We start from the raw sequence: 21,561 nt of genomic DNA on the forward strand, positions 1-21,561 counted from the left end.
ATGTGGGATGTTGATTCGACGATCATTGTCCCGATAGTCGTTTCAGCGAACGGTCTCATAGCGAAGTCTCGACCAACACCTTGAGAGACTCTCGCTAGGTGGTTGGATCAAGGGTCAGATGCAGAAGGCGGTGATCTTGGACACGGCGCGGATAGTCCGCCGGTTCCTCTCTCTGCGGCCCTGACCACCGGCAGCTTGGGCCCTGCCCCGTTGCTGGCGGCACCCTAGGTTAGGTTTTTTATAATTTGTTAATATGTATTTTGTATTGTTTTGTAAGTGTTTTTATATTTTACTTTTATATGCATATTATAAAAAACCTAACATAAGAAAAAGAATAAATAAAGATAATAATAATAAAAGACGTTTATTCAAGAAGTTGTAACATAGGTACATAATAAAAGTACACGATAATGCTTACAAACTATGGCAAGACAAATAATAATTATATTAAGGGCCTTCCACACTCATGCGCGAATCACGGCGCGAAGCCGCGAAGGTAAGTGTGGCGGCTATTTCGCAGATTGTTCACGCCTTCGCGCCTAGTTCCCCGTTTGTTGTCGGTTCATTAGCCCGCGTCAAAGGAGGCGCGAAGCGCGAACTGGCAAGACTCCACATTACACACTATTTTGACTCATATGCAAGATATAATAATTATATTACATAAAGCGGCTGTATTTTACGGTTTTACAACGAAACAAAATGGAAAAATAGCTAAATCACGTATGATGCCATAGATAACTAGCAGTTAAGCTCGATCAGCTGATGCTTCTCCGCCATCTTGGCGAGAACCAAAGTGCGAAATCGCCGTGAAGTTTGCGAGTGTGGAATCATACGTCAACGTCGCGACATGTTCTCTCCGCGAAGTCGCGCCGCGATTCACGCACATAGTCTGGAGGGGCCTTTATATAAAGCGGCTATATTTTACGGTTTAAAGGGCCCTCCACACTCGTGCGCGACTCGCGTGCGAGACTTCCGGGAGCCTTTTTTGTCCGCGGGCCTTTTTTGTCCGCGGGTTCGGTGACAAGCCCGCAACGAAACTGTCTCCTTCCCTATTGGTTTCAATGCAAGTGCGCGCACGGGCGACAAATAAGTCGCCGGTGGGCCAGAGGGCCTACCGCGAAGCACGTTCGACGTGTTGCCTCTCTGTCGCACTCGTAAATTCGTATGTAAGTGTGACAGGAGGCAACACGTCGAACGTGGTTCGCGGTAGGCCCTCAGAAAGTCTCCCGCTTGTCACGTCGCTACATGCTCGCACTTTCATACTTATCCATAGGCTTTATGTGAGAGACAAAATAGTTGCGGACACAAAAGTCGCTCTCGTGCGCGCATCACAAGCAACTTAGTCGCCAGGCGATTTATTTGTCGTAAAGGGCCCTCCACACTCGTGCGCAAATCGCGGCGCGAAGCCGCGAATGCGAGTGTGGAGTCTAGTTCGCTAAACAGCAAAATCGACTCCACACTCGCGTTTGCGGCTTCGCGCCGCGTAGTCTGCTCATCCTTTTCTTTTGGGTGCTAGTACTAGTGTAAGATAAAGATAGTATTATTCTGTCTATGTTTGAAATGAGACAGTCCTTTGACAAACCAAACTATAGTCTGTCAAGGGACTGTCTCATTTCAAACATAGACAGAGATAATAATACTGTCTTTGTCTTACACTAGTACTAGCACCCAAAAGAAAAGGATGAGTATAGTTTTTTTGTTCTTATTTACTGACAAGATTTGCTTGACCAACTATATATTATTATTATATGTTGCTTTTGCTTATCTGTGGCGCGTCGTATACTTGTAGAAATGGTGTGTAGAATTAAAATTATTGTAAATTAAATTAAAGAGGCATCAAATACACAATAATATTCAATACGCTTCTAGGATAACGTAGTGTTAAATTGACTTTGTAACCATGATTATAACTTGTGTCTAATATGATTAATTTTAAGGATAACAAGAATAAATCTGCGCTCAGTACAAGATGGGCTCAAATGTCGAAACAGGAACAAATTATAGAGAGGAAAAAGATGGAAATACAGGCGAAACTAGAGGCTCAAAAGCAGGCTTCTGCTTTGGCAGCCCAAGCGAAGTTAACAAAGTAAGTAATTTCTATTTGCTTAGCACTTTTTCTCTAAAATGTGTGAAAATGTGAGGTTGGAGGTATGTTCCCCGGCCTCAAGTATCAGGGTCAATTATTTGGACTGCCCGTCTTGAAATCTTCTAAAGTTATTTAATTAATATTGTCTTCGGTTACAGCGATAGTTACTCATGAAATAAAACTATGAAAACGGATTATATCGCGTATATACCCCCGTCACCCGTTGACCACGAACGCTGTAAAGGGTTCGAAACGTCGGGATGTATTATAAATTCAATATACGCGATATAATCCGTTTTCATAGTTTTATTTTATTTAATTAAGTTTTTAAAACTGATCTGCAAAAAAATTGCCATTAAATCATTTGGACAGTATACAAATATTTTGCTGGCCATAAATAAATATCGAGCTACAACTCTTGTTCAGTAAATAATTCACAAACGGTCAACATTATAACCAATATCGATCTGCTTCTATAATCAAATTTATCTGCTTCATAAATAGTTGAGCTACAAAATTATTATTTGGTCAGCAAGATTAAAAATTGTTTGGCATAAAAAGCAGTTTAATTGAGAAGCATGCATATTAAAGAAATGGTAATCTGATATAATAAAGTGGAGTGGGTTACATTTGATTTGAAGAATCGGCAGAGTTGCAGGCGGAGCGAAATCAGTCCATGTGACATGAGCATCTGCGTGTGCGTGTGATCGTGTGTGTGCATTTCATTAGATGATTACTTGTGTGACACCAACTGCTACTAGAAAAGTAGGTTAGGTTAGAACTGCGACATTCACAAAAACCAACTGCTACTAGAAAATGCCCTATTGGCAAAAGGAAAGTGGGAAAGCCATATAAACAATGGCTAGATGATATAAAAGAAACTGCAGGGAAAGACTGGCTAAACAAAGCGGAAGACAGGCAAAAATGAAGAGAGTTAGAGGAGGCCTACACTCGAAGAGGGGTCCAAATTAAATAAATAAATATTAAATAGCATACATAAACCTAACACTAACTATAACAAACTTACTAACCAATACGCAAAAACTTGTAATGTAAAAAATTAATATTTGGAAATAAAAGGCTTTTTTGTTTTATTTATTTTTAAGTTTTTTGAAGGACTAATAGCACAATCGGATTAAGTCTAACCTCGAAATCCTTCCAAAGTTATGAAATTTGGTATGTATGTTAATTAAAGGTCTCTTTATCATGTCCACACTATTTGACATTTGGGGACCTCGAGGAATCGCAGCCATCTTGGAAAATGTGTACCATCCTGGAAAAATTTGCGTTTTACTCTAAATATCCGTTTCTATGAAAATATGGTGTAATGCAACATCAAAGCTTATAGTATCCTGAGCTACAGCATGTACTGATTTTCAGTATTTAAACCCATAACCCTACTTTCTGTTTAAGTCGCAGTCGAGTAAAATGTTAATATTGGGGTAGAACATGTACAAATGTATAGACAAAAGTGGAATTCATACTCCTTCAAGTTTCATATTAAGAGAATATCCCCTGAAAGGATATAAGTGCTAAATCTGGATTGAGCTATTATTTTCTATAACAAGATGTATTTGTTCCGCAAAGATATCTAGGACATTTTTGTGTAGAATTTAATAAGCTTTAATGTTGCCTTACACCATATTTTCATAGAGAATGTATATTTAGAGTAAAACGCAAATTTCTCCAGGATGGTACACATTTTCCAAGATGGCTGCGATTCCTCGAGGTCCCCAAATGTCAAATAGTGTGGACATGAAAAATAGACCTTTAATTAGCATACATACCAAATTTTATAACTTCGGAAGGATTTCGAGGTTAGACTTAATCCGATTGTGCTATACATGAAAGGGAAGTAATCAAATAATGGCCAATATTATTTTTGTTTAAAAAATCAGCTGATCAGCAAAGGGTGTAGGTTAGGTTGGTTAAACATTTGGTGATCAACAAATTTGTCAGCTAACTAATTTTTGCGGATCAGTTAAATTGTAATCCAAAATGAAATAATCTGCTTACCCACTGATTGCTTAACAAAATTTGATTAATGGTGGATCGCTTACTGCTGCTCAAATAATTAATTTGCCAACCAATTCAATTTAGAGCAGCTCAGTATGACATTTATTGCGAACTAGTTTAGAAATACTTGCTTACCTTAGGTTGTGGACCAAGTATACATTTTGGCATTTTATATATATTTTTGTTCATCAAAATAGGAATATTTTGCAGATCGATTAAATGACACCCTTTAATTAAGTTAATGCCAGTTTGATAAAATAATTATGTACCGTGCAAATAAAAATAAATATATCGTTAGGTCAGGGACTCATTTTAAACAGACACAGAGAATCATATTTTCTTTGTCTTACACTAATACTAGCACCCAAAAGAAAGGGATGAGTATAGTTTTTGTTGTTCTTATTTACTGACAAAATTGGTTTGGTGGTGACGTTTTCAACCAAAAGGTACCACATTCTCGCTTATCGATAAGGTTGATTTCAAATTGAAGCTATATGGAAATAGCGCCTTATTGACAACCAACAATAAGTACCCTTTTGGTTGAGAATGGCACATATATAAATATATCTGTTTCTGTATAGATAAATAAATACACGTATAACAGCGCCAGCCATAGAGAAAGAGTAACCAGATAAAAGTATCAAGGAGGAAATAAAAAGTGTAGTTTAAGTAGTCTCTTGAAAGAGTTTAGTTAGAGACTGAGCGCACCGTAAGTCAAGAGGCAGAGAATTCCAAAGCCGAACAGTGAAAAGTAAAGGAATTATTATAGAATTTTGAAGAGGAAGATGGGACAGAAAGAATTCAATTCAGGGCGGACCTAGGAGCTTTTATTGTTTTTTAGATCTATCTCTATTTTTAATTAAAAGTAACAGCAAAAAGCTAATCAAACTTTTGTATAATTCGTCTCAAAGGTTATTATTAGGTACAACGAAACAGTACTTCATTAGACATGATATTAGCTACTACTAAAAATTAATAGTAGAATATTAGTGTGATACTACATTTTTAAAATCATCATCACGTTCCTTGCATTCGCCCGGCATTTTGCCACGGCTCATGGGAGCCTGGGGTCCGCTTGGCAACTAATCCTAAGAATTGGCGTAGGCACTAGTTTAAAAAAAGTATAAGCAAAATTACCCTCATTCTCATTAACAATACCCTAAAATTTTCAGTTTAGGCTCAAAAGATGACAAAAACCCTTCAAACATCTTCTCCAACGATGGCAGCTTCATGAGCCAGTACAAGGCTTTGCTAGAAAAACAAAAGCAGGAGAAGGATGAGAAAGAGAGACAAGCGAAGCAAGAAGAAACAAAAGCTATGAGTGCTAGCATGCCGGAATATTCTGATGAAGCTCCTCATGAGGAACCAAAGGAGTATTCGCACCATGACCATAATGAGAGACGGAGGTCAGACAAAGGCAGCAGGTATTTGACATGATACATGATTCAACAATTTTGACATTTCCGCTTCTATAACATTTCCTTAGATCTTTACTATTTAAAGCTGACAACTAGAAGAAAGTCAGTTTTTAGCGAAAATTCTAAAGTAAAAATACTTACCTATATATCCTTAGTAAACTTTTAAAATTACCTAAGTGTCCTCTTTACTACTTTATTGATTCACTGCCTTAGCTTACACGTGGCTTACACCCATTACATGTACCTAAATGTAAATTGAATAGTATTTCATTACAAAATAAATAAATATAAATATTAGGGGACATCTTACAAAAATCAACCTAGCCCCACACAAAGCAAAGCTTTTACTATGCGTGCTAGGCGACGATATATATACTTATATAGACAAAATTCTGAACAAACATTTTATGTTAAAATATTCTTTCTTTTCATATTATTAAATCCTCTGTCAAGACAGTGCCGATTAAGCCAGTCCGGGCCTGTAGCAAATTCTATCATGGGGCCCATGGATGGATTTAATTTTGTCGGACGAAATGAATCTTAGATTTTTACGGCCACAATGTGTAGGTGTGCGGGGCCCCCGAACGCGCGGGGCCCGTGGCATTTGCTACTTTTGCCACGTGGCGAATCCGCCACTGTGTCAAGATAGTGGCGTAGCAGTCCCTTGAAGGTGACACATTCAATTGTCACCATCAGAATTCCAAAATACTCAATGAAGCTAAATATTTTTATTGTAAATTTTATTTGTTTCAGAGATAGACGTAGATGGAGTGACAGAGGCAAGAACCGTACTAATAGTCCAATGGATGACAGAAGGCAATCAGACAACATCCCACCACTAATGCAAATTCCATTCATGCCACCAGACCAAGACCCAAACCATGATAACTGGCAAGGAAACAGGGACCCTAACTCTAACGGAGAACGGCCTGAAGGCATGGGATATCCAGATTCTAATATGAGACATATGATGAGACCAGGCCCGAATGTGGGTCCTAGAGGTCCCGGACCAAACATGAGTCCTGGACCTGGACCTAATATGGGACCTAGACCAGGAATGAACATGGGCCCTGGTCCAATGATGGGACCAGGAGGCCCCAACATGCCCCCAATGCCACCAGGCGGACCTATGCCTCCTGGAGGACCTATGCCGCCTTTCATGGGCGGCCCTCCTAATTACCCAATGCCTCCTAATTGGGGTCCTAATGGACCAGGCGGACCCTGCGGTCCGGGCCCTATGCCTCCGAACATGTGTGGCCCTAATGGTCCAATGCCACCTTTCTTTGGCTCGCCTTTCCCCCAAATGCGCCCTAATGGTCCACCTGGCCCCCATGGCCCGCCTGGTCCCCATGGCCCACCTGGACCCCATGGCCCACCTGGCCCCCATGGCCCACATGGCCCACCTGGCCCCCATGGCCCACCTGCTGCTCCCAGACCTCCTGGTCCTCCAAACTCTATGATGCCCCCAAATTCAATGAATAATGGCAACATGCCGTTCATGGGTCGTCCTCCATTCGGTCCCAATGGCCCGAACTTCAATAACGGCAATGGCAACATGCCGTTTATGCCACCACATATGATGCCGCCAAACAGCATGCACAACAATATGCCACCTAGTAATATGCCTCCTAGTAATATGCCTCCTAGCAATATGCCTCCAAGTAGCATATCTTTACACAACATACCTGAACCAAAGCCCTTGGATTCAATGCCGGAGATGAACCTACAGAACATGCCGCCTCTGCCGCAGCTAAGTCACATTCCATCGCCAAAGGACGAACCAACATCACCAGCAAATCAAGGTATTATGGTTTTTAAAATATGTGGCTTTAATTTTCTGTTAGTGTAGTATTGAGACTTTGAATTATCTGATGATTTGGCCAAATACTGCTTCTTGATAAACAATTAGTTGTTAGATATTGATTTGTAAGCCATTGGTCATATTGTAATTATAAAGACACTATAAATTATTCTGAATATATCAATCTGACTTGTTTAATTTATAAAGGGTGGTCGATTTTTGTATGGGCAAATTTTTGAAGTCATAGCTCGATACAAAGCTTTTCTAAGTTAGTGGGAAAAAGTCTATTGAGTTACTTTTAAGCCAAAAATTATCACTAAACCAAAGAATAGAAAACGGAAAAACAACTATTAAAAATCTTTGCTATGATTAGGCAACATTTTGACATTTGTTGATTCTCTGATTTTCTCTATTGATTTCCAAATTTTGTGTGCTTATAACATTATTTTTAATAAGATAGATAAATCTTGTATAGAGATAGTGTTCAGATGTTAAGCCACCCTAACGCTCGGTTTGAGATTGATAATGTAGGCTAGGATAAGAGTTGATAGATTAGATAGGCGAAGTAGGCGTGGCCACTAGACGTTGTTGTTGACTCGTGGTGTGCAGTTTCCTCTGCAGATTGGCCGCCGTCGGTGCTCCGCGCTGCCACGGAGGTCGCCCGGAACGGTGACCACTGGGAAAATGTCCTGAAGGCAATTCACTCACAAGACCAAAATATGTGGTAAAACTCTTGCCACCGTAGCCTTGTCCCTACAGGATACGTGCTGTATTTTTTTTTATTATATTATTTTTCTAGAATCGAGTGTGATTTGGTGCAGTGTTATAAGTTATAAGTAAGTATATTCTCTTATTTAGTAAATAGACTACCTTTCTTTTTACTGGCTAAAGTAAAGCTTTTTATTAAATGCTGATTCCCTGTCTGTACTTTATAAATTATTTATTTAGAACTATGAAAACGGATTATATCGCGTATATTGAATTTATAATACATCCCGACGTTTCGAAGTTTAAAGGGTTAAAGTTGTAAAGGGTTCGAAACTTCGAAACGTCGGGATGTATTATAAATTCAATATACGCGATATAATCCGTTTTCATAGTTTTATTTCATGAGTAACAATCGCGGTAACCGAAGACAATATTATTTATTTAGATTTGAAGACCTAATGAGATTTCCAGACCTGTTCACCTGCTATGGTTGAATTGCATCTCCATCATCAGACCAATGTGTGACATATTTCACATATTATACTTCATTGTCATCACGTCAGACTAACATACCTATGTATGGATATATGTTATTTAAAGCCTAATTGAACATCTTACTAACTTGCAAAATTTCATAAAATTTTAATATTTATTTAATTTTATATGATAAAAGTATTATTAACCTAACAAAAAAAAATTGGAAAATATTTTGGTAATTCAACTTAATTGTGCGTCGTTCGTCTAGATGCCGCTGCTTCTATCTGATATCGTTTTGAGATTTTACAATATATTTCGACGTTAGAGGAATGTGCCAAGAGAGGTTTTTTCATTGAAAGACGTATTTTAGGGTAACAAAGCTATGTACTAAATAAGAGATGTAAAAATATGTGAACTGAATCAATAACCCAGATTTATAATACTGCACTAAATCTATAGTTTGTAAGCCTAATCTAAAGCATCCTTTGGCTTTTCTCTCTTTACTAAGTAATTCTAAGGGTCCATATATTTTCAGGTTCCTTCATAATACGAATTCGAAGGAGTACAAGGAGTTCCGGGAGCTAGTGGAAAAGTTCCGGAAGGAGAGCCCGGAGAGGAAACCGGAAGTCAAGCCTGAGGATGTGTATGAGCCCGAGTTCTGCTTGGATGATGATTATGACAGTGATGACGATTATAAGGCAGCACATAAAACGTTTAGGTAAGATATAGCAACTGACAATTTGTAAGCCTTATTGGAAAGACACCACCAAAGTCAGTTAACTAATGTCAGGTCAAAATCTGTAATCTCAGGGCAAATCAGGCCAGATAAGGAAGGGCGGTACCTCCTGGCACAGGCTTTTAAAACTTAAAGGAGGTTCCAACCACTAATTTTAAGATAATGAGATTGTTAAAGAAAATAAACATTTTTGATTTATTTTCTTACTATAGCAATATGGGTACCAAATGAAAGCTACTGAAAAGACCATTTCAAAAATATATGTAAATAGTCTGGTTTTCTGTTTGTTTTAATAATAGTTGCAGTTTAATGTAACAGAAAATTATATTTTTTTTCAACTTGGTGTACTTTTCTCATTTTTGGTTATATCTGGTTATTTTTTTTAAACGTTATATAGAGGATATTCACAGTCACTTGGTATGTATTTTGGAATGATCCATTCAGTCATTTTCAATTTAGAGCAGTCCAAAGTCAACTGTGGATTGTGAAATTTTTGAACGTTTTCTAATAATTTCTTAGACGAAGTAGTGAAAATGTTACAGTATGTTATATATTTGTGATCTACTCACAAAGCCCTTTCATTGGATACCCCACATGGTATGATAAAAAAAAAAGTAAAAAACTTTGTACTGCCGACTTTTTGACGTCACAGCAACTACCCCCACTACTTTCGCGCTTGTCATCTCATATATTTGTGTTCAGGACATCACACTGAATGCACCGATACCAAATATGTCCATATTTGCGACAACATGAGCGAAAATCGATTTCCAGAAGACTTCTAGACCAAAAACCACCTTACTAAAAATAGAATGGAGAGGTGTTATAACGTCCTTTATTTTTGTATGGAAAAAAAGGCTCAGAAACCTATCGTGTGTGGTATTAAATGAAAGGGCTTTTTAAGCCGATTCTAAAAATATACCACATCATTAATTCATTATATTTCAGTCATTTTTTTTTATTAAAATAAAAATGATTTTCAAAACATACCCAGTTTGGGCTTCTGCAGATACGATACCGTTATTTTTTTTTTGGAAAATATACCTCAAATTATACCTAATATCCTCATATAGAGAAACACATTTTAACCGAGGCATAAAATAAACTTTATGCCGCTTTTACGCGATTTAAACAACAACTTCACGATCATTAGAACTGAAGACGTGTATTTTCTATTTCAGTTTTGGCGACCAAGACTCCCAAAAACCCTGGAACCAGTTCAACCTGGGCAGCTCAGTGAAACGCGAGGCGGCGAGCTCACAGAGCGACGACGAATCCGACAGCAAGCGAGAGCGCCGCAAGAAGAAGAAATCTCGCTGGGGCGATGAGCCGCCGGTAGCGGATATCAAACCCCCGGGCGTAGTTGCTCCGTTACCGCCCGGCATGGCGCCTTTACCGCCCGGTATGGCGCCTTTACAGCCCATTATGCCGCCAATGCCGCCCGGTATGCCACCGATGCCGCCTCTGCCAGGTGTGTATTACTGGAGTGATGTAAGAAATCTCGCTGGGGCGATGAGCCGCCGGTAGCGGATATCAAACCCCCGGGCGTAGTTGCTCCGTTACCGCCCGGCATGGCGCCTTTACCGCCCGGTATGGCGCCTTTACAGCCCATTATGCCGCCAATGCCGCCCGGTATGCCACCGATGCCGCCTCTACCAGGTGTGTATTACTAGAGTCAAAGATAGATATAACTCCGTAATAGATTGATACAGTCTAAGGAAAAAACGTGCCTCGAAAATCAAGAAAATTTGATTCTCGTTCAGAGGGCGCTACTAGTTTTGGCCTACAGTCGTATAGATGGCGTTGACGGTTTCGTTTGTTATTTAACAATTTTAACGCATATCAGTGAAAGAACATCGGTCAAAATCATAAAAATAATTAATGCAAATAAAAAAAATCATTTATCTATATTTAAATACATTCTATCGTATTTTTATAAATCTTCATTTTTAGTTTTAAAGTGTGTCGACAGATGGCAGTGAATTTACTGGGGTTACAAAATTTACTATGACAGTACCGCTCTAGTATAAGTTACTCTATGCTAGAGTGATGTAAGAAATCTCGCTGGGGCGATGAGCCGCCGGTAGCGGATATCAAACCCCCGGGCCTAGGGGCTCCGCCCGCCGCGTTACCGCCCATCATGGCGCCTTTTCACGCCAATGCGGCCCGGTATTCTCTACAGTGCTTTTTGCTCCGGTCCTTTGCCTCTACTCTCCCATTTTTCGAAGATCCTTGTCCAAGCAGTCTATCCACCGTCTTTTTGGCTTGCCTTGTGGTCTCTTTTGTCGCCTTTCATTCCGGCATTCTTTCTAGGTGGGCTGCCCAACGCAGACGCTGTGCCTTGCAGAACCTGACTACGGTTGAGTACTCAAATTATTACTTAAAAATTGTTACAGGGGTAAAGCTGGCTAAAGTAGAAGAGGATGGGTTTAAACTCACAAATGTGAACCGGGCCAACCCGGCTTTGATGCAATATGCCATGACCAACTATGGAACCATAAACTTGAGCCCCGAGGATTGGAAGAAGTGTGAAGACAACTTCAAACTAAATCTGCTGTTTCAGGTATGTTTGAATATTAGGTACATAACAGATTCATTAAAATTACCATTTCACACCCGCTCCGAAAAGCTCTCTTTATTCTTAGAAATCAGTGTGCAAATGTAAAGATGCCATTTATACCGAGATGGCAAAGTTTTGAATGCTTTCTCTGAAGATTTTAATGATAATTACTTATAGACCGCGAGCCAGGAACAGATTTTCATGACCAATCGCCACGCGGGCGGCGTATTTACAAAGGCTATACTGATATGGTTCAGATGCGAACTGAACTAGATTAGCTTTTGTTTGGACAAAACTTAACAAAACGCTAATCTATTATAGTATAGAAATTTACTGAAATCGTATAGACTTTATTAACTAAATTCAAACGGATATTGTTACTACAAATGCTAGTCTGTTGCGATCTAAAATTTGAATCATATTTTAGTAACGACTCCGATTGTATTAAATAAATTACCGTTCATGCAAATTACTTAACAATGCCTAAGATTTTTTTTTAGTTTTAGAATTATTTCAGTTCATAGGTACGAGTACTCCCTTTATTTAGTACCGTTTGGTAACCAAAGTTTCGTAACCAGCTACAGAATGGGAATCAAGATTCCCAGTTAATTTGAAGCCGGTTACGTATTGGGCCAGCGTGTTACCGCTTGGTAACTAAATTTGGTAACTAGCTACAAAACAGGAATTTAAAATTCCTTGTATGTAGCCAGTTACGAATTGGGCCAGAGTGGAATTGTTTGGTAAATAAGTTTTGTAACTGGCTACAAAATGGGAATCCAAAATTACATTAAATCAATAGGTAGATAGGTTAGGTTCGTTAGGTAGCTTCAAATGCCCGAAGGGCAAACCGCCCAGAAATAGGAGCCCCGCGAAGCGGAGCTCCGTCTAGTTACGTTGTGAAGTGATTTTTTTTTAAAGAAACAGTCCGACGAACTCCAGCTAACTAGACGGAGCCCCGCTTCGCGGGGCTCCTATTTCTGGGCGGTTTGCCCTTCGGGCATTTAAAGCTACCTAACGAACCTAACCTACCTACTGATTTAGTGTAATTTTGGATTCCCATTTTGTAGACAGTTAGGTACAAAACATTTGCCAACCGTGGCTAGGAATAATCCATTTGAGTAAATAAGTATTATTAAAATTTAGATATCATATTCAAACGATACTGACGTTACTAAACTCGACTAGGTTTTGTCGTGAATAATATTTGAAAATATGTAAGCAAAAAGCTAATCCATTTGAGTGACTACTTTTACCGAAATGTTATAGATATTGTTAACTAATATGCATAAACAAAAGCTCCCCGATTATAATCTGAGGCGTGACTGAAATAGTTTAGCTTTTGTAAATACGCTCCCGGGCCGACAACACGTATAGTGGTTAACGGCTATGTATACCTAGTCGGCTCATAAGTTCTGTCACTGGCCTTTAAAATTTAAATTTGGAACTCCTAAAACAAAAACCGTTCTGCATTTGAATTTCGAATCTTTATTAAATATTTGAGTAGTATAATTTTGCAATTTTCTGTTTTCTTCAACATGGAGTGGACGCTTAAAGATAGCCGTACCGCAATAATTGCACTATATCGTTGTGGTCACTCGCCGACTAAAATTTTTAAGCTACTTGAAAATTTAAAATTCTCTCTAAGATTTGTGTATCGTACCATAGAAAGATACAGTGAGGTCTCTAGTTTAAATGACAAGAAAAGAAGCGGTCGTCCGCGTAGAGCTAGGACTCCAGCGGTTGTACAAGCAATTAGGGCACGCATTGCCAGAAATCCCGCTAGGAAACAAAAAGTTATGGCCCTCCAGATGGGTTTGAGCAAAAACACGGTGAAAAGAGTGCTTAATCAAGACCTGAGACTTCGTGCTTATAAACGAAAAACTGGCCATCTTCTCAATGGTCGGCTTAAAGCTTTAAGGCTTAAAAGATCTAAAGCTTTATTGAAGAAGTACGCTAAAAATAAGCACCGTTGTATACTGTTTTCGGACGAGAAAATTTTTGACATAGAAGAAAACTGTAATAAACAAAATGATAGAGTGTACGCTCGCAATAGTAAAGAAGCGTCTAATAGCATTCCCCGTATTCAAAGAGGTCATCACCCTTCATCTGTGATGGTTTGGCTGGGAGTTTCTTATGCGGGCGTCACTGGTATGCATTTTTGTGAGAAAGGAGTAAAAACTAGTGCCAAAGTGTACCAAGACACGGTGTTGACTAATATTGTGAAACCACTATCCCATACGATGTTTCTAAACCAGCATTGGGTTTTCCAGCAGGACTCTGCTCCAGCCCATAAGGCAAAGTCTACACAAGCCTGGCTCACCTCCAATAAAATCGACTTTATACGGCATGAAGATTGGCCCTCCTCTAGCCCAGATCTTAATCCTTTAGACTATAAAATATGGCAGTATTTAGAGGAAAAGGTGTGCTCAAAACCTCATGCAAATCTAGACTCGCTGAAAAAATCTCTTGCTACGGCAGTGGCCAATATCGACATGAAAGTGGTGCGTGAATCCATTGACGACTGGCCACGAAGACTTCAAGCCTGTGTAGATAATTATGGCGGTCATTTTGAATAAATGTTATACATTTAGATTCTCTAGTTTATAAGCTTAAACTTTTGATTTTATTTGATACTATGTATATGACAGAACTTATGAGCCGACTAGGTAATTAACCCTCGTGCACGTCAAATAAAAAAAATTCGTCATCTTCTCCTGTTTAGATGTTAGATGTATGTTAGATGCTATTGTGAATAACAAATTCGTCAGCCGGTTGTATCGCTTGGCCCGTGGTCTATTAATAGCTTTCATTTGAATTTGATTTCTAAATTCTTACAACCATTTATTTGCTTGCGTTGATGAGGTGTACAGTTCCCTTTCATCTCATCCTTTACAGCTTTACGCGGTTATCACGATAAACAAGACAGCGCCATGCTCGTATATAGCGATGTCTCGCTCGCACAATAGAAAGGCGTGCGGATCTGCATCCAATGTGGAGACCGCCTTTAGCACGTGTACTTGTTCTGTGGTGATATTTGTTCCGACTGACTGCCATAATTTGTTGCAGGATATGTTGAAAAAGAGGCAGGAAGTAGAACGCCTGGCCGCATCAGGCAAGCACAAGTACGAATACGACAGTGATGAAGATACCGCTGAAGGCACATGGGAACACAAGTATGTTTTTTTATTACAGGCATAATACATATATTTATTGACCTTCTCATGATTCATTTAAAACCTTATGTATTCACTCTTGCTTAAACCTTTTAACCGCATATATATATATATATATATATATATATATATATATATATATATATATATATATACCGAATATATATTAGTCTACGGCGGTTAAAGTTTTGTATGTCTTATAAGACATACACAATATCCAGCTCATTTCGCCGCATTTTGATAAATAAGACAAAGCGAGGTGTAACTTCGTACCGGCGACGACACGAGCACGCGCGATTACAAATTGTAAGCGGTTAAAAGGTTAAAAAAAAAAACCGTTTTTTAGCATTAGAAAGAAGGTAAGCGATTTTGGCGTGTCTTTTATTGAAAAACACTTGAAAAGAAAGTCACGGCAAATATTAAATATGTAACAATTATAAATCATATACGATATACGATGTTACGATCATTTATATTCTTTTGCTCTCATAAGTACCTAATAGTTACTGATTTTTAAATAGCGTTTTTTTCTAATGCTAAAAAACCGAGCTAGAGTTCAAATGGAAAAAGTCTACCTCCAATTAGTGCTTCGAATACGACAGCTGATGTAAGTACATTATGTGGTATCTCCGGCTGTCAAAACTTGACAAAGCAGTTACCACAGAAGATAGATTAGATTAGATTTCTTTCGTTCACTATGAAAATTACACTATAAATTTGCTATATTCGTCAAAATTATGTTTATCTTCTCATTATGATCGTCAAACATTACATTTAAAATAATAAAATTAAAATTAATTGTCTCCCAATAAGGATCGTCATGTATACTCGTAAAGAAAATCATGTCAAACAATTGAATATAAACCAAGTTTACATTAAAGTCCATGTCAACGTAAATAATTTAACAGCGCCATCTATTTCAGCTGTCTAACTAAGGGCAGCATTAGATCCTTTTACAATTAATAACTATTGGCATTATAATGGGTGTATTGTTAAGGTTACGCGCAAAAGAAATGTACGCGACGGAAAAGTGGGCCGACGAGCTGACGAAACAAGCAGCCGGGAAACATCATATCGGGGACTTCTTGCCGCCGGAGGAACTGAAGAAGTAAGCTTTTTATTTAACACTTAATTCCCTTCTTGACACCTCTGCCATATTATGTCCAGTGATCGAAATACTACAGTTGTTACTACTCTAACCAGGGATCGGATACCGGTATTTTGTATGGGAATGAAAACGGTATTTTTTCGTTCTTTGTTAATTATTGCATTTCTAATTGGGCAATCTAATAGTACGAAGTCGTTACCTAAAAACACAACTGGGTCCAACCAAAGAGATCTAGCGTTCGTATCTAATTCGCACGACTACGACCTGCTGTAGAGAAATAGTAGGCTGGCCAAAAGTGCATTGTAAAATCGAAACTACATTATTTTTATGAATTTGTACCGCAACACAAAAGCAACCGCTAATTCTTTCCTGGTCTTGTTTTGCTGTATGTGCACTAGTGCTCACATGAATGAGAAGGGCAAGGTTTAAAAAAATCCTTCAAATTTTTATAACCGATCGCATCTTTACCGTGAAACAAATTTCAGATTTATGGAGAAATATTCCGCCGTGAAAACTGGCAAGGAGCCAGATTTGAGTGACTACAAGGAGTTTAAACTGAAAGAGGATAATGTTGGTAAGCTAAATCGAATTGTAAATGTGTATCAAGTTAGGAAAGTCCAAACAGTTTTTTTTAACATTTCAATGGTACAGTCAAGGGCATTAGACAATGGCACCTTAGACAATAGTGTTTACATATTTTTGAGCCATTTGTCTGTATCGATATTTTTGCCTTCTACTGTACCTACTTGAATAAAATTTTTATGTAAAACAAAATTGCTTAGGTATAGTTGTTATGTTTTCCGAACTATTTTTCTCACTGCACCCACATTCAAGAATGTCTGTTTTGCCCCATGGTTCACTGGTAGAGAATACCTTAATTTAGGCATTAAATCCGGCATTTGAACTTATTTTTTTATTGTGCAATAAAGTTTAAATATGAAAATAAATAAATAAAATGTTCAGTTCAGCGTTATTTTTTTGCGCAAACTAAGTAAGTTTCCTTGTAAGTAGCAAAAAAGGCCAAATGAACAAGACAAAGACAGCAAATTGTTGCTCTTATGCTTTATAGTTTATATACTGGGTTTTTATATAATTCGTTTAATATAAGTAGATTTATAATCGATAATTTATATTGAAATATTAAGTTTAACCGTTGAGGGGTTGCGGAGCGTAGGACAGGCAGAGCCGGGGTATTTAGTAGTATAAATGATAACTACTAGTGTGGTTTAAGTAATGATACAAGCAATATGCGTTTATGTCGCAGTAAACCAAACTGTTACTGCTAAACACGAAAAGTGGCTAATTGCCACATTACAATATCTCCATACAAAAAAAACCGGCCAAGTGCGAGTCGGACTCGCGCACGAAGGGTTCCGTACCATTACGGAAAAAAACAGCAAAAAAAAAAACACGTTTGTTGTATGAGAGCCCCATTTAAATATTTATATTATTCTGTTTTTAGTATGTGTTGTTATAGCGGCAACAGAAATACATCATCTGTGAAAAATTCAACTGTCTAGCTATCACGGTTCATGAGATACAGCCTGGTGACAGGCAGACAGACGGACAGACGGACAGCGGAGTCTTAGTAATAGGGTCCCGTTTTTACCCTTTGTTTACGGAACCCTAAAAACGCGCTGGAGCGCTAAAAACTAATGACAATGTTTGTACGAATGGATTAATCTGTATTACCAGGGGCCAAAAGTCGTTGTGACCAAGGTTCGAACGTCGGACGTACATTTTTAAATGTCAGAAAATAGAGGTTACTGCCATCTACTGGGATGTTCAATAAGTCACCTGCTATGACATGTCCACTTGTCCAGAGAACTTTACACTTTTGGCACTCGACTGTGCATTCTTGTGATCTTTTTGTGCCAAAATGTATACAATTTGTGAATGGAGATGTTTGTTTATATTTTTAAAGACATAACTGCGCGTCATGATTTATAAATGTCTTTCAAACATTTGCCAGTTTCAATTTAACTCTGACAAACTGATAAAAAAATCAATTTTATTCTTGGGCTTATGAGCTATGAGTAGTACAGTCGCCATCAGATATATCAGAGCGGCTAAGGCGCTCACAAATATCTGAACACGCCTCTATTGTCAAGGCGTTAGAGTGCGTGTTCAGATATGTTTGAGCACCTCGGCCGCTCCGATATATGTGATGTCCACTGTACCAGTACGACTAGTCTTGGTCTGGACTGCATTAAATTTGTTAATGAATTGTCTTTATAGGTTTCAAAATGCTGCAAAAGTTGGGCTGGACCGAGGGCCAGGGTCTCGGCGTGGAGGGCACTGGTATCGTCGACCCCATCAACAAGTTAGTACAATTCTCATTTATCTCATTTAATTTTTCTATTATCTCAGGATCGAACACTTTGTATACCTACGCATATCATTTAGAATAAAATGAAATAGAAGAAACTTTATTCAAGAAACGCTACGCAATAACATCGAGGTACACAAAGGTAACATAAAGGTCTTTTTATTTGACCTGGAACTCGTCTCATTTTTGGTACTAGCTTGACCGTACCGTATTTGTCACTTTACCACAGGGCGGATACGCCATACATCAGAAATCATTTGCGTTTCTATGTGTGAACGGCACGTCTGTACGACGCGGCATCCGTCATTGTGTGAGGAAGATGTCAATCTGCTGTCGCGGGGCGAGGTAATTCGAATTGGGGCGGGGCGGTGCGTGGCCGTTCTGTATGATAATACTTTTACTTATTCTGTGACTTTACCTCGAAATTTTGTAACAGGGCCAACCAACCGGTCGCCAACATGGGTCTAGGAGCTGCCTCCTCCGACGTGGTGTCACCCGATGACGACGAGTTCGATGCTTACAGGAAGCGCATGATGCTCGCCTACCGGTTCAGACCCAACCCTCTGGTGAGTAGAGTACTCTGTATCAGTACTACAACCAACCGATCGCCATCATGGGCAACCCTAGTATTAGGGTCAATAACTTTTTTAGTATGAGTTAAGGTTATGCGACTTTCCTGTGGACATCATAAACAATAAGCTGCCTTTAAAGCCTAATTTAGTACTTTATCCTTATTGGCATGTTAAAAACTTCTACATCTTTAAATTTGTATGATGAAAGTCTTTGAAAAATGTATCCAAATCGTTAATTTTCGTAATGTCCACAGAAAAGACGCCGATTTTCTCGAACGTTTTTGATCAATTCACTATAGTCAGTAACGAATTTAAGGGGAGGGCTAAGGGGATTAAGATGGTTTATCACTACGATAGCTTAACTAATACCAAAGAGAATTAAGTAGGTATAGAGGCTTATTGTCACAGTACATTTTGTAGTCACAGTAAATTCACTGCCATCTTTCGACACAGGATTAAAACTTTTAGAACGCCATCTCTTTGACCCATGTTCATTCACTGATATGTGTTAAAATTGTTAAATATCAAACGGTGTCGCCATCTACACGAGTAAAGGCTAAAGGTATGGCGCCATCTTTTCGAGCACACATTTTCTCGATTTTCAGAGGCACGTTTTTTTTGACTATTTATCTTATACACTTCATAGATCTTTGCTAATACCATTGATAAAAGCATTAAAGCAAATATGTAGAATTTGAAATAGAGGCGGATTGTCAAACTAAATTATGTAGCCACAGTAAATTTACTGCCATCTTTCGATCTGTCGAGATTAAAACTGTTAGAACGGACGTTTGATCCTTATTCTTTCACTGATATGTGTTAATGTGTTAAATATCAATAAGTAACGCCATCTACTCGACACAGGCCAAAGGTATGGTGCAATCTCTTCGAGCGATGGCGCCATACCTTTGGCCTACTGCAGTAGGCCATACACGACACGATAGTAACTATACACTTTATTCTCTTTGATTAAAGGCACCGCGGTAGTCGCGTTAAATGGTGCAAAATGGCGCCGTACATTATGTGGTAACTGGACTGCTGGAACGTTGGCGTTTAGTTTACGTTAGAAAATACATACATATAATTTAAGCTAAATAAAATATAACATTTTGAAATATGAACAAATACAATTGTTTATTTTTATTTTAAAATAATACATGAATATATTTATTACATGACATTTTTCGTTTGTTACAGAATAATCCTCGGCGACCGTATTATTAAGTAAACTAGCTATATTTGTCATTATACATTTAAAGTAATAAAGAGTTGTGTTATGTTATCGAAATCAAAATGCATCACGCTTGATGTATGTCAACTAAGTTCAGATTTTGATTAAACAGTATATGCATATTTGATATTAAAACATGAATAGGTAATATTAGTTCGTGTTCAGATATTTTTGAGTTAATTTGTCTGTCATTTCATTTAGATTACTTCGCGTATTTGATCGCGACCGTATTAAATATAACATCACCAATTTAAACTCATGAAATGTGTAAAGTACAAAACATAATGTATGTCATCATGTCATATACAAATACAACAAATACAAATAATTTATTGAAAAACGTATTAACAACTATAATGTTATATTAAATCATTTTACGGTTTAGACTCACTTGTTTTAGTCACGTTGTTTTAGTGTACGCAATACACGGTCGTCGTGAACGCTGCTCGCACTATTAGTGCTTGAGAAAGGAGACCTAGGCTCTCCGAAACATGTCGCGCGAGTGACCAAAACAAGTGAGTCTAAACCGTAAAATGATTTAATGTTAGTATGTCTCACAACAGTTTAAATTCGATTATAATGTTATAATTTAATATTTAACCGACTGCCGAAGAAGAGGTTATTCAAGTATGTTTGCTTTGCATGTCTTTGATGCACAGCCTTAGCCCCAAACGTCTTAACTGATTTTAAACTGAGATTTTCTATCTCAGTCGTGGGAGTGCCGTGGGCAGTGTTTTCTATACATATACTTACGAATTTAAAAGTTAGAATCTGGTCTCAATCCACGGGTGGTAGGTAGCTATTTGTTAAAAATTGATTGTTTAACCCTTAAATGCATAGTGATGGATGCAGCTTACACAACAAAAAACATATAATTTTATGTATAATTAGATAAAAAAACGGGATCCTTATTATTACTGTCCGTCTGTCTGTCACCAGGCTGTATCTCATGAACTGTGATAGCTAGACAGTTGAAATTTTCAAAGATGATGTATTTTTCTAGACTTATATTGACCGGGATAAAGACCGTGATTACCTTTTGTATTTCTTATGATGTATTTCTGTTGCCGCTATAACAACAAATACTAAAGAGTACGAAACCGTCCGGTCCGTGTCCGGTTTTTCTTTCTATTTTAGTCTGCATAATGTCGTTCAGAGCGAAATTGTGTTTATAATATTAACCTATTAATTGTACAGTCATTAAGCTCAAGTTTATTAAACAACAAGGCTTGATTCAACTAAAAGCATCATACTTACTTTATGTATAAATAATTAGCTAAATTTGTGGCATACTTTCATAAAAAATACATACTTACATCTTACACCGCCTTTTACTAAATACTTTT

At 38.2% G+C, this 21,561-nt stretch overlaps 2 protein-coding genes across 3 annotated transcripts in view; both read left to right on the forward strand.

The window, feature by feature from the left end:
- Positions 1 to 21,561, forward strand: part of LOC134748710 (polyubiquitin-A) — a 272,025-nt gene that overhangs the window by 6,955 nt on the left and 243,509 nt on the right. The gene's annotated exons all lie outside the window — the stretch shown is intronic.
- On the forward strand, positions 1,758 to 21,537 carry LOC134748713 (SURP and G-patch domain-containing protein 1-like). 2 transcript variants are annotated; one of them, XM_063683485.1, is made up of 14 exons: positions 1,758 to 1,794; positions 1,938 to 2,086; positions 5,275 to 5,526; positions 6,274 to 7,322; positions 7,931 to 8,045; positions 9,042 to 9,224; positions 10,424 to 10,713; positions 11,639 to 11,805; positions 14,869 to 14,975; positions 15,973 to 16,083; positions 16,569 to 16,657; positions 18,322 to 18,406; positions 18,849 to 18,978; positions 20,182 to 21,537. In XM_063683485.1, the coding sequence occupies exons 1-14, from the start codon at positions 1,792 to 1,794 to the stop codon at positions 20,206 to 20,208; spliced, it is 2,757 nt and encodes a 918-aa protein (XP_063539555.1). In that variant the 5' UTR covers positions 1,758 to 1,791; the 3' UTR covers positions 20,209 to 21,537. The 2 variants fall into 2 exon arrangements, with proteins under 2 accessions (XP_063539555.1, XP_063539554.1); XM_063683484.1 differs by lacking the exon at positions 1,758 to 1,794 and having other exon boundaries at positions 1,801 to 2,086.

This window comes from Cydia strobilella, chromosome 17, assembly GCF_947568885.1.
Source record: "Cydia strobilella chromosome 17, ilCydStro3.1, whole genome shotgun sequence".
NCBI classification, from domain to species: Eukaryota; Metazoa; Arthropoda; class Insecta; order Lepidoptera; family Tortricidae; genus Cydia; species Cydia strobilella.